The sequence below is a fragment of the Aplidium turbinatum genome, chromosome 13 (genome assembly GCF_918807975.1).
Source record: "Aplidium turbinatum chromosome 13, kaAplTurb1.1, whole genome shotgun sequence".
Lineage (NCBI taxonomy): Eukaryota > Metazoa > Chordata > Ascidiacea > Aplousobranchia > Polyclinidae > Aplidium > Aplidium turbinatum.
The window spans coordinates 12,209,552-12,222,949 of NC_137484.1; the positions used below are offsets into that span (position 1 = coordinate 12,209,552).

General features: G+C 38.7%; 1 protein-coding gene across 1 annotated transcript in view; it reads right to left on the bottom strand.

Annotated features, from left to right (window-relative positions):
• Nucleotides 1-13,398, bottom strand: part of LOC145781652 (NFX1-type zinc finger-containing protein 1-like) — a 95,151-nt gene that overhangs the window by 79,925 nt on the left and 1,828 nt on the right. Inside the window, exon 2 of the mRNA XM_082593327.1 lies at nucleotides 9,916-10,044. Coding sequence (XP_082449453.1) covers nucleotides 9,916-9,991 — 76 coding nt within the window. The 5' untranslated portion in view covers nucleotides 9,992-10,044. The remainder of the gene's footprint in view (nucleotides 1-9,915; nucleotides 10,045-13,398) is intronic.

A 13,398-nucleotide genomic window follows, 5' to 3' on the forward strand; every position in this document is an offset into this window, starting at 1 on the left:
TGATTGTGTGGGCTACCGGAAAAATGTCAGCAAGAAAAACCGCAGACACTGAAATCTTAAAATCATTATCAGCTTTCAATCCCCCGAGAGCTTCAAAAACCGCACACGCTAATGACGCAAGAAAGCGAGAAAAAACGAACAGTGCGGTATTTCTTCTTTTAAATATGTTGAAAAAAACAGTTTGAGTATTGCTCCAAAGCAAGAGTTTTTTAAGTAATTGAAAGACAAATTTAAAATTTTTATAACACCAGATAAATATTCTAAGCTTATTTTTTGATAAAAAATGACAATGATGCGACTTGTAATAAAATAGTTATAAGCGCTTAAACTTGGTTCTGAATCAGCACCATCTGGTAATTCGGTTCAAATAAGAACCTACCCAGCAAACATTGATTGCTGGGCCAGCGTCGGCTATATGCTGGGTATGTTGGCACAAGGCTGGCAATTTTGTCCAACATTTTGCCAACATTGCCAACATTACGCCAACAATTTCAATACTTCTTATTATGCGTTCAAAAAGGTCTTAAAGATTTTGTTTCAGGTTTATTTGTTTTAAACTGTAAAAATACTAACACAAACCTCTTTTCATGTGGTATTGCTTCAAAACACAGTTGTGTGATTGGCTGACATCGGTCAGAAGCATTGCCAGCGTTGTGCCAATTCATAACAATTTCGGTGTTTTCTTCAAAATTATGCAAATGTATACCATCATTTTGCTACAATTTTACATTTTTTTAATAGGCTATCAATGCTGTTATTATTTTCTGATACCGTACAAGTATACTATGAATACTTAAGACCATCGTTGGTCAGAAGTGTAGCCAACAGTTTGCCAACAAAGTAGTTTCATTTTAGTTTGTTTATGCCAAACTGAGCAGAGGTCTAGAAAAAGGCTGGAGCAACAAAACGCGAACGCGATAACGTGCTTGATACCCAAACAGTTTAAACTTTCCATTAGCCCTACACGTTTCCACAAAATAAACAATTGCAACGTCGGCTATATGCTGGATGTGAGGGCACAAGATTGGCAATTAGGTCCAACATGTTGCCAACAATACGCCATCAATTTCAATAACTTATTTCTTATCATGCGTTCAAAAAGGTCTCAAAGATTTTATTTCAGGTTTATTTGTTTTAATCTTTAAAATTACTAACACAAACTTCATTTCATGTGGTATTGCTTCAAAACACAGTTGTGTAGTTGGCTAACATCAGTCAGAAGCATTGCCCGCATTGTGCCAATTCATAACAATTTCGGTGTTTTCTTTAAAATTATGCAAATGTATAGGCTACCATGATTTTGCTACAATTTCACATTTTTATAATAGGCTATCAATGCTGTTATTGTTTTTATAATACCGTACAAGTATACTATGAAAATTTAAAACCAGCGTTGGTCAGAAGTGTAGCCAACGGTTTGCCAACAAGGTAGTTTCATTTCAGTTTGTTTATGCCAAACGGAGCAGAGGTCTAGAAAAAGGTAGGAGCAACAGAAACGCGAACGTGATTCCGTGCTTGATACCCAAACAGTTTAAGTTTCCATTTGCCCTACACGTTTCCACAAAATAAACAATTGCAATATCGGCTATATGCTGGATGTGAGGGCACAAGGTTGGCAATTATGTCCAACATGTTGCCAACAATACGCCATCAATTTCAATAACTTATTTCTTATCATGCGTTCAAAAAGGTCTCAAAGATTTTATTTCAGGTTTATTTGTTTTAATCTTTAAAATTACTAACACAAACCTCTTTTCATGTGGTATTGCTTCAAACACAGTTGTGTGGTTGGCTAACATCGGTCAGAAGCATTGCCAGCGTTGTGCCAATTCATAACAATTTCGGTGTTTTCTTTAAAATTATGCAAATGTATACCATGATTTTGCTACAATTTTACATTTTTATAATAGGCTATCAATGCTGTTATTATTTTCTGATACCGTACAAGTATACTATGAATATTTAAGACCAGCGTTGGTCAGAAGTGTAGCCAACAGTTTGCCAAGTTTGTTTATGCCAAACGGAGCAGAGGTCTAGAAAAAGGTAGGAGCAACAAAACGCGAACGCGATAACGTGCTTGATACCGAACCAGTTTAAAGTTTCCATTCGCCCTACGCGTTTCTACAAAATAAACAATTGCAACGTTGGCTACTTCATTTCAGCTTCACTGGATTTATTCTTTGAAAATATTAATAGCCAACAATAAAATGACTCTTTAACTAAATGACTCATGTGGTTTAGTGGAAAAACACAGTTTCTTTCGCATACCGTATTCTTGTACCAACAACGCCATGATAAAAATCGTTTGTTCATATTCAATTGCTTCAGATAATTTAGTGCAATAAATGTCTTGTGATTCAGAGAACACTTCCAGAAAGTTTAGGCTTTGGCGCCTCCAATACCCAACTAGCATAATCCGTTCTTTTTACATTGATTCAACGTCTGCAGACGTTGGTAAGGTAACTAACAAGCGATAAACTTAAAAACGTGGTTGCTAATTCAAGTTGCCAGGTCTTAATTTTTTTCTTGTGTTCAACAAAAGCTTTTTTAATTTTCAAGTTTAACTATACTAAAATGTGTTGTAACATTTTTGAAAACATTTTTTCAGGACTAACCTCAAAATTTGCGTGCAGTTCAAGAAAATTTAAAACAACTTGTAAGCTTAATCGAATTCACTTGTTGATGTTTACTAGCGCTCGACACAGCAGCATGATTGTGGTGATCATGTAATCATTGAGTTGCGGCTGCACTGCCGCCGCGCTGCTGACCTGTCTGTAGACGCTGAATCAATGTAAAAAAAAAATCGATTGATGCAGTATCACTTGTTGATTTTGTTCTGAGAGCAGTCTCGCTCACTGTCTGATTTTGACCACGTGGGTGAGATTCTCGTGTCGCCAACAAAGGGGCGTCTTTATTTTAAATGTAGCAAAGCTTGCACAATAGGCCAGCTTCAGGAGCAGTCATGTTGCGTCGAAATCTCTCCTCAATTTCTTGAAGCGAGATTTCACATAACGATCGCTACTTTTACTTTCAACGATGCGGCGAATCGTTTTTTCTCCTCTCGCGGTGCATAGAACAATACTGCAGGCACAATAATTGTTGTGAAAACTCCATTATGACGTCACTACTTAAACTTTGACTGGGCAATATGACGCGTTGAAGTGAAATAGGCAACAAAGCTTTAGAATGCGGCGATGTGTTATATCAACGTGAGGAGATGCAATTTAGCCGAAGAACTTGGTTTGTTTTGATGAAGGAAGACAAAGGCCATGACGTAATCCTTTGCTAAAGGGATTATGACGTCACTCGATTCACTTCGACTGTTCAAGCATGGCGGTTGTGCTCAATACACAATTACGTGGAGAGCCGAAAGCACAATGCTTATGTGAACAGCGCTAAGAGGAATTTTCGCTTCTTGCATCGAAAATATAAAAATCGAATTCAATGGAGATAGGCCTATTACTGCCGAAAGAAGTTTTAGAAATGATCAAAATGAAACTATAGGAATGACTTACGACAATGTTTATGAAAACCTGGTAAGTGAATGTCTTTTATTCATTGAACCTGAAATAATTGTGTAAAGTCGTTTTTGTCACTAGGCTACGTTTACACAATTTAAAGAAAGTTATAAAACTCAATTTAGAGAAAGTTATAAAACTCAATGACCAATGGAAAACTTTCATATGAAATATTCTCGTGACAAATTTAGTGCCAGTGCTTCTAGATGAGTGCTAAGAAGATATCAGCAAAGTAGCAGAGCTTGTGATGTCCCACAACATGTGTAGGGTTCTGCTCAATCTTTGATTTTGCTGCTCTGGCAGTGTTTGCCTGACTGCTTGAATGTGTTTGTATTTTTATGTCGTGTGGATAGGTCTGTGATGGTTGTAAACATGGGCGCCGATCCCTATAAGACAGAGGGGACATGTCCCCATCATTTTTTTACATGTCCCCACCATCTTTTTACATTATTTTTATAACATAACAGGGGATATATTAACCGAATGTCACAATTTTATTAGTCGGACGTTTAAAATCTATTGAAAGGAGGTGACAACATTTTTGTTTTATGCGAGGAAACTCCAACCGTAGTATAAATGTTTTAGAGCGGGGAAACCCTGGTGCAACTCGCAAATTGTTTTTGTTTTGATTACGCCAGGGCCAGACAGTGCAGAGTGTTAGAATTACAGAGAATTGTAGAAGCACATATTACTAATCTAATTATATCAAAAGCTGCTGTAGCCTTGCCGTTTATTTGAGATGCTTTGTTCCACACAAGAACTTGGAAAGCTGTACATTACAAGGTTTCTGGGAAAATCAAGCATCTGTACCTGAATCTTTATTCTGAAGACTAGTGAAGACTGAAGAGTCTTTGCCTCAGGCTGCATTAAAACTGAAACCAATTTGTCCAACAAGATGGCTCACGCGTGCAGCTACTGTGAAAGCAGTGGTTGATAATTATAAGTCAGTATTGAAAGCAGCTGTGAGTTAATTTCATTCACATGTAACAACAACTGCTAATTGGCGTTTGAAATCTTTTTCTCGTAGGTCGAGTGTGCTTGGGTTATTAGCGGCATTGTCTGTCATTCAGTGTCTGAAACGTTTTAACAAAGCCTTGCAAGGGTGACTGTTGCAGTGTGGCTGGCATGCTTGAAGGTGCTGAACTTTGTAGTACTGAACTCCACCATTTACGCAGTGAAGAAGAATTTCATCGTGTCGTTGTTTAATGCTGAGAGGCTGATGGAGAATTGCAACCTTGATTCATTGACACTGTCACGTCCCAAAAAAAATCCCAAATTGTCTTCAACATTGAAGTATCCACGGTCAACCTTCTCAACTTCAAACACCAGAAACGAAACATCAATCAAAGTATTTTGCAGTCATTGACAGCGGGCAGCAAAATCTTACTATTTCAAGTCGACCGATCTTGAGCACTACAAATTTCTACAAGAATCACTCTTTAGTGGAAAGCTACGACTACAATCACATGTGGTAGACCACTATATCCTGAGTTCTCTGACACCGAGACTCTTGCACAAGAACTATGCTTCTTTCGAAAGCAGTAACCTCCAATGAAAAGTCGGTGGAAGATTTTCGAATGATATTCAAGAAGATGCCACCCGCTGTTCGGCAAATGTTTCCGCAAGTGGAACTTTTTGTGCGACTTTGCTCATTTCACCAGCCAGCTCGTGTTCAGCTGAAACACGGAAACGGCTAAATCATGCAATGGTCTGCTATGTGCACAACAAAGTTTTGAATTCGATCAATATCCATGACCTCTCCAAGGAATTCGTTTTTAATTTGCCGGACACTCGTTAGGCTATCGAGTGTTTGATCGTCTGCTGTCCCATGCTTACACTGACAATTAAAATTTATACAGTATAATTACATCACATTAGACTTGTAGCCTATTTGTTTGTTTGTCAGAGCAGACCCCCGATATTTCTAGCTCGCTTCGCTTGTCACCCCTTTCTACCTTTCCTATTCCTAGTAAATGTCCCCACCAATTTTAGAGAGCGATCGGCGCCCATGATTGTAGAGTATTTGCAAATGTAGCTTTCATTGCCGTCAACTGAATAATAATAATAATAACATGTTTTATTTTGCGCCCATTTCGACAACATAGCTTACAGTTGCCTACACTGCGACCTACATACGCAACAAAACAGACGACTGGAATCCCAAAATAAACTTTAAACGTTGGCTGTCATTTGTAACAGTCGAAAATTTCTGTAACAAGTGCTGAAGCTTTTTAATATGATGGATGAAACCCCTGTCATTACATTCGATTTACATTTTGCAGGTGGCAAATTTAAGTCAAGCTGTTGGCAAAAATGCAAGCGATTGTATCAGTGGACTTATGCCAACTATTATTATCGAACACAACACAGTTCAAGTCATGTCGAGAAAAAAGAAAGAAAAAAAAACGTCGTGAAGTCTAAGCACTCGTTTGATTGTTTAAAAAAGAATCTGAAAAAGATTGTTCTTGGTGAGTACGGATAAATGTTTTTACTACGACTAAATGATTATGTCATAACTATGCCATTTTGTTCTTTTGATTAATGTATGATGTAATTGTTAAGAGTATTGAGTAATGTATGAAAATGTTTTAGTGGTGTATTCGCATTGATGTGAACAACGAACATGGTTGTTAGTAGGCTATGTCGGCATTTATATACTGATTTAACACTTCTTTTTTTACTTTCATGATTAGACATGGTGATGGCGCACGACAAAGCTGCTGCCGTGCAGCAAATTGATGAAGAGTTTCAGAGTGATTTTGAAATTGGAAAGACAGGCAAGGTGGCTGAAAACGGAAAAAACTAACTTTTGGTGAGCTTGTTATATGTTTGAAAGACAACAGCGCATGTGTTGCTTTAGTTGTTGAATAACTACTGTACACGCAAGTTTTTTGTCACGCACGTTGGAGAGAGGGATATTACATTGATATTGCAGATTGTCAATTAACTTCGTAGTATCCTGAACGACAACTGATTAAAATCCTACACAGCGGCGTAGCCAGAAAAATGTTTTGGGGGGGCCAGATATTTGATGAATTGAAGAGAACAACAAAGTGTTTGATTTAAAGCCATCGCCACTTGATGTGCAGTGGCGTATCTTGGTGGGTTGAAGCAATAAAACTGGTAGCGGGGTTAGAGCGTGCCGAAGGCACGCGTATTCTAAGGGGTCCGGGGGCATGCTCCCCCGGAAAATTTTTGAAAAATTACACTCAAATAATGGATTATAGCGCTTTCTGAAAACACTTTTAGGGTAATATTTGTATGAAATTTATTAGCAGATAAACAGCTATTAACTTATTAAAGATAGCTCTTACACACGAACTGGCAAAAACTGCGGCTAAATTAGAGAATACCAAAAACACAGCTAAACAAAAACTCAATAACTACACAAAAACCCAACAGAGTAAGCCATTCTGAAATTGCTTCCACAAATTAGTTCAAAGAAATGTAAATCGCGTAAATTTTGGGCGATTTACGATTTGGAAAATTTATTGGTGTCTTTCTGTGTGTCTAAAACAAGTCCTTGGGGGGTTAATAGCCAGATGTCTTGGAAAACGATATAAATTTCTACAAACTTTATTGCATTTTCAACAAAGGGCTCAACTTCGGAATCCAAAGTTTGAAAATTTGGGGGGGCATGGCCCCTTTTGCCCCCCTGGCTACGCCTATGATTCCTACACTGTTGCCAAACAGCCCTCTTGAATTAAATATTTTTGTTTCATTCGCAGGAATTCACAATGATAAAGATACACAAGAAAAAGCTGCTGATGTGCAATGAATCTCCATCTATTAATACGATTTGATGTGGCTTGTTTCTAATAAATGTGAAAATATAAGAAGCTTGGCTGTTACTTTGCTTTGTCACAAAGGGAGAAGTGTTGCTTATAAATCCGTGTTGCTGCTGTTCTTTCGCCCAAGGATTAGCTAGGTTCAACAATAAACTTTTGGTGATGAGCGAGGTTTAAGTACAGAGACGTTTGGCAAATGTAGATGCCAATGCTGTTCAGATGTTTTATGCACCAGCTTGCTTCGCATGGCCAACCTTGGTCAAAGCGCGGGCATCACAATAGTCAATAGATCAGATGAAGCAGCATCATGGTGCATAAAAGTCAACCAGAATTTAGGCGCCAGATGAAGCAAAATGGTGCACAAGCCATCTTGCCAACGCTGGCCAGATACAGATGCCAACGTTGGCAAGATGAAGCAAAATGGTGCATAAAACATTTTGCCAACGTTGGCAAGATACAGAAGCCAACGTTGGCTAGATGCAGAAGTCGACATTGGCTAGATGCAGACGCCAACGGTGGCAAGATGCATACGCCAACGCTGGCCAGATGCATCCAAATGGTGCATAAAACATTTTGCCAACGTTGGCAAGATGCAGAAGCCAATGTTGGCTAGATGCAGAAGCCAACGTTGGCAAGATGCAAAAGCCAGCGTTGGCAAGATGCAGACGCCAACGCTGGCCAGATGCATCCAAATGGTGCATAAAACATTTTGCCATCGTTTGCAATATGCAGAAGCCAATGTTGGCAAGATGCAGAAGCCAGCGTTGGCAAGATGCATAATCCAATGTTGGCAAGATGCAGAAGCCAACGGTGGCAAGATGCAGACGCCAACGCTGGCCAGATGCATCCAAATGGTGCATAAAACATTTTGCCAATGTTGGCGTCTGCATTTTGCCAATGTTGCGGCCAACTTCTTGCCAATGTTGCCCCAACAATCAATGTTTACTGGGTAGGGATGTTAGGGTTAAGCGATCAGTCACTATGTTTGATATAGATTGCGCAGTTTTGATTTAGAACTTGGCCGAATCAATTTTTTTGTCAACAAACAGTGATGCTTGTTTAATAGGGTTAGTCGTTTTTGACTTTTTTTCGAAATTCAGAAAGGGCTAGTCATCAAAAGTGGCACATGCATAAAAAAATTACGTGTGCAAAATTTCATCAGTTTGGGGGTGCATCTTCTGCCCCCGCAGGGGGGTCAAACTTTCAATTCTTTGAAAAAAAGGGGAAATTTCACTTTCCGTTTCAACATAGTTTTTTTTATAATTTTTCTTCTGGCTAGTTATAAATTGCAAGTGGGATGTACCCAGAACTTTCCTATGTAAAGGCATGTTCGAAGCGGTTTGCTGCCCCCGCATCGACGACCAAAATGCTGAATTTTTATCAATTTGAGATGCAATTTTGTCATTGCTCAATACACAAACTTGTCGCAAAAGGGCGAGTTGGTGTTAACGCAGTGCGTTCATTTATCTTTTGTTAAAACTCTTTCATTGCCATGGGCTCTATCTAGGGGGGGGGGGGGGGTGAGGAGAGTGATCACCCCCCCCCCCCACTCCTTGAAGTGGGGAGTGAGCAATGCAAAATCACCCCCCCACTCATTTAGCTTTGGAAAGGTTTTGCGATATTTTATTGACCGAATTTTGAAAAAAATATTCCCGCTGATATCACTTTTTTGATGATAGCGGAATTTTGGATCCAGATTTAAGTCACTTTCATCAAAAATTTGGTCGTATTACACATGTATGTGATGCAAGAAATAAATCAATGGGGCTGAAACCAGTTGTAGGACTTGTGCATCAGTTTGGAAAATCTTGTAAGGCTGCTATTAGTTAATGCCCCCTCTTCTGTGGAAGCAGAAAGAAGTTTCAGCAAATTACGGTTGTTGAAGACACGGATACCAAGCACGATAAGAGCTATACGACTGCTAAACTGCAAAATATCGCAAAACCTTTTCAAAGCCAAATGAGTGGGGAATGATTTTGCATTGCCCACTCCCCACTTCAATGAGTGGGGGGTGATCACCCCCCCCCCCCCCCCCTAGATAAAGCCCATGGCAGTGAAAGAGTTTGAACAGAATATAAATGAGCGTACTGCGTTAACACAAAACACCAACTCGCCGTTTTGCGACAAGTTTGTGTATTGAGCAATGACAAAATTGCATCTCAAATTGATGAAAATTCAGCATTTTGGTCGTCGACGCGGGGGCAGTAAACCTTAAGCTTTGAACATGCCTTTACATAGGAGAGTTCTGGGTACATTCCACTTACAATTTAGAACTAGCCAGAAGAAAAATTATAAAAGAAATTATGTTAAAACAGAAAGTGAAACTTCCCTTTTTTTTTTCGAAAATTTGAAAGTTTGACCTCCATGCGGGGGCAGAAGATGCACCCCCAAACTGATAAAATTTTGCACACGTAATTTTTTCATGCATGTGCCACTTTTTATGACTAGCCGTTTTTGAATTTCGAAAAAAGTCAAAAACAACCCACCCTATTATTTAATGTTGTTTCATAATTGTTATTAGCGTGCTCTCACAATATAATATTGTGATGTAAAAGTACAATCTGATGTTGTAAACGTTTCACCTTATTTTGGCTACTTTAGAAACTTACCTTGCAGTCCAGACAGTACATGACGATAAGCCTCAAAGTAGGCTTCACTTTCAACCATGTAATATTTTCTCTTCATGTCATCTTTTGACACAAGACTGTTGCTAGAAACTGCTGCAAGTCTTTTTCTTTCTGTGGTATGGAATATTGTTTACGTTAGAAACGCAATTAGTTACTTTTTTCCTCATAAAGCGCTCACAAACATTCGATTTTAATTATGCACGAAATAAATTACATTTGAAGAAGCTGAAAGTGCTGTTAAGTTACGCCACAACAAAATTAATGTTTATGTAATGATAAGTAATATCAGACAATTGGATTGTTCTACACATGCTGCCATTTTGAAGTAAAATGATGAAGACATATAAGCAGTAAGCTATATCAACTTTAATACTTAGCCTAATTATAATTTTGATATTGACCCACTGGTCTTCATAACGTGTGGGCTACTTTTCCAATTAATCTTTTGGCTTTTTCAAAATTTCTTCAACGAAGCATAATCAATGTTAACATTAATTTCTTCATTGAGCTTAGCATACACAAGTTTTTCAACATTTAGTCTGCCCCACTATCGCAGTCATAGTTTGTGCTGTGTAGTGTAAGAAAATAAGTTCCCCAGGGACGTTTCAACATATCGAAAATGTTTGATAAATGGAATGAAAAGACAGAGGACGTAGCGGCGTTGCTCAGAAAGTTAAATGCCTACAAGAAGAGAAAGACTTCACAAAGGTATGAGACGCAGACATAGCCTACATTGGAGTAGCATTACTAATAGTTGTGTTATGTTGTCAAATAAATCTGTACAAGCAATACGACAGTAATGACAGCCAGGGCCTCCAAGAGCCCTGCCGGGCCCCGGTGCAGATGTTGCTGCCTGCCCCCCCCCAGCGCGACATGTCGCATGGTATCTCACAAATCATAAGCAAAATTTGCGGTGCGCGTTAATCCACAAGGCCAATGCATACATGGTGTTCTGGACAGAGTTTTATTTTAAAACCAGATCTGTTTAAAAAATAATACAAAGGATAGGCTACACTAGTTTACAGCAGTGGTTTCCAAAGTGGGCGCCAGCGCTCCCCTGGGGGCGTTTGCGACCATGAAGGGGGCGCTGGCTATAAATTGGGCGGTTGGGGGGCGCTGAGAGTAAATCGTGGCAGTTACAAGAAGAGGATTGCAAAGCATTTTTGACATGTTTCTCTTCAAAGAAATACAAAAGAAGAGGGTGACTATAAGAGCTCTGTTGCAGATATTGTGGCAATTATGTTGGCAACATCGCTTCGCAATGCCTTACAAGTTTGTTGAGGTCGTAAGTAACCATGACTTACTTTGAAGCACTGCGATTACGCAAATCCGAGAGTATTTTGGTTGAGTGTTTGTCTTAATCTATCTTAGAAGACTGTCATCAAAGCAGTGAAAATTAAAGCGCACGCTCTGAACACACGCTTGTTCAAACGATTGTGCAATGAGAATGATGAAGCTTTTGAGCGCTTACTAGGCCTACTCCACACCGAAGTACAATTGCTTTTCAAGGGAAATTGCCTTGCACGATTCTATTCGCTGTTTGAAACTGTCGCGGAATTTCTACAGAGTTGTGATCCTGGCCTTGCGAATGACGTCCTGGTTGTGAGAAATGATATCGCCTACTTGTCAGACATATTTTCCAAATTCAATGAATTGAATTTATCCCTTCAGGCCCAGGGTAACAAAGTAAATCTAATCAAGGTGTAATCGCCACTGTCTGGGTTGAGTCATCAGCTCGTGTTGTATCAACGCAATTTAGCTAGATGAGAATTTTTCCAATTCTCAAGCTTGCATCAACTTTATACCAGTGACAGAGGCATATCTGATGTTGCTGTATAGACGTACAGCAATCATCTTCAAGAAGTAGACTACACAGACACGGGAGTTCGATTCCAGGATGTATTCCAGTTAGAAATCTCTGACTGGAGAATCAATCCATTCTGTGATATTTTCGAACTTGGAATTCTTGAGGTGGAACTGATAACATTGCAAAGCGATTTTGCACTCAAACCGAAGTTCAATATCTCGTATCAATCGTTCTCGCTACAGAACCAAATCAAAGAGAAATACCCTCACGTGTGGAAGCGGGTCAAAGTTTTTATCATTGCCTTTACCAGCTCATACTTGGTGGAGCGTGCTTTCAGTGCCGTGATATCGCTTCTGGATCCCAAAGAAACTGTCTTGACAAAGTTAGACGGTGAGACTTAAGATTGTTCCTATCCAAACTAAAACACGATATCAAGAGGTTGATGACATTGCACCAACCTGATCCGTCTCAATGAAGTTGGACTTAAAGCTGTGATGAATGGAAAGTAACTTCGGCTTTACTATTTTTGTCGAAGGGGGTGTTTGATACTCTGTTCGTTGTCTAGGGGGGGGGGGGCGCTATTAAAAAAAGTTTGGGGAACATTGGGTAAAAGTATTAACACTCCATTATTTCACAAAGAATGCAGTATTGTAGTGGTATAAATATGACTTTAAATTCACAGATACACACTAGTTATACACAAAGATAAAATGCTGTGGATAGTGTAAATATAGCCTCAATAGCGTTGCCAGAAAAGGAATTCTGCCCTAATTTGAGCAAAAGTTTATAGCTGTTGAAAACAAAAACTTGTATTTTGGAAATTTATTTTAGTCCTGGGCAAAGATCAAAACCCTAACCTTATTCCTAACTCTAACCCTTTTACATTAACCCTTTCTAACTTTAATCCTAACTCTGGCAACACCTGATTGTAACCATGGCAACAAGTGGGTAAAAACAGCCATTCCGAAGATAAAAATGACAATACTATCCAGCATGGCTGACATAGCATTGCATATGTGTGCATACAGCTTTACATTAATATATAATACCATTTAAGACTGCAAAGAAGTAAATAGTGAAAACAAACGGAATGGAAAACTTAAGATAAAAAAATATTTATTTACAGTATATACTAAGCATATTTTTGAAAATCAACACCTTTCTGCAGTGCTGGAAAAAGTAATTTGCACTGCAATTAGGACACTTCTGATTCTGTCTAGAGTTAAAGTAACTGTACTTCAACAGAACTAAAGACCTATGATTTTTTACTCAAAGATCACACTTTCACTAATCTTTAAACTTTTGTTTTGATTTTTGTTAGACTTATGACATTTGGCCCTGCTAAAGGAGAAAATTATTTTCCAGCACTGCTTCCATGAAACTGACTTGCATTTCAATGTAGCAAAATCATTCAACAAGTCCTAAAAACTCAAAAATACTGTAGCCTAGGAGAAATCCGGGAGAGTTGAGCCGCAAGGAGGGTTGATCCACCCCCAAAAAATGCAATTTATAGCATTTAAATCTAATATTTGGGTTCTTCTGCGTGACATATGCAACATTACTGCCATTTTGACTCAATCAATTTTGTAGTTATGTCTAGTATAACTTGTTGAAGTAGTACAATGTGAAAATCAAATCTAAAAGTGGATTGCTGAGTT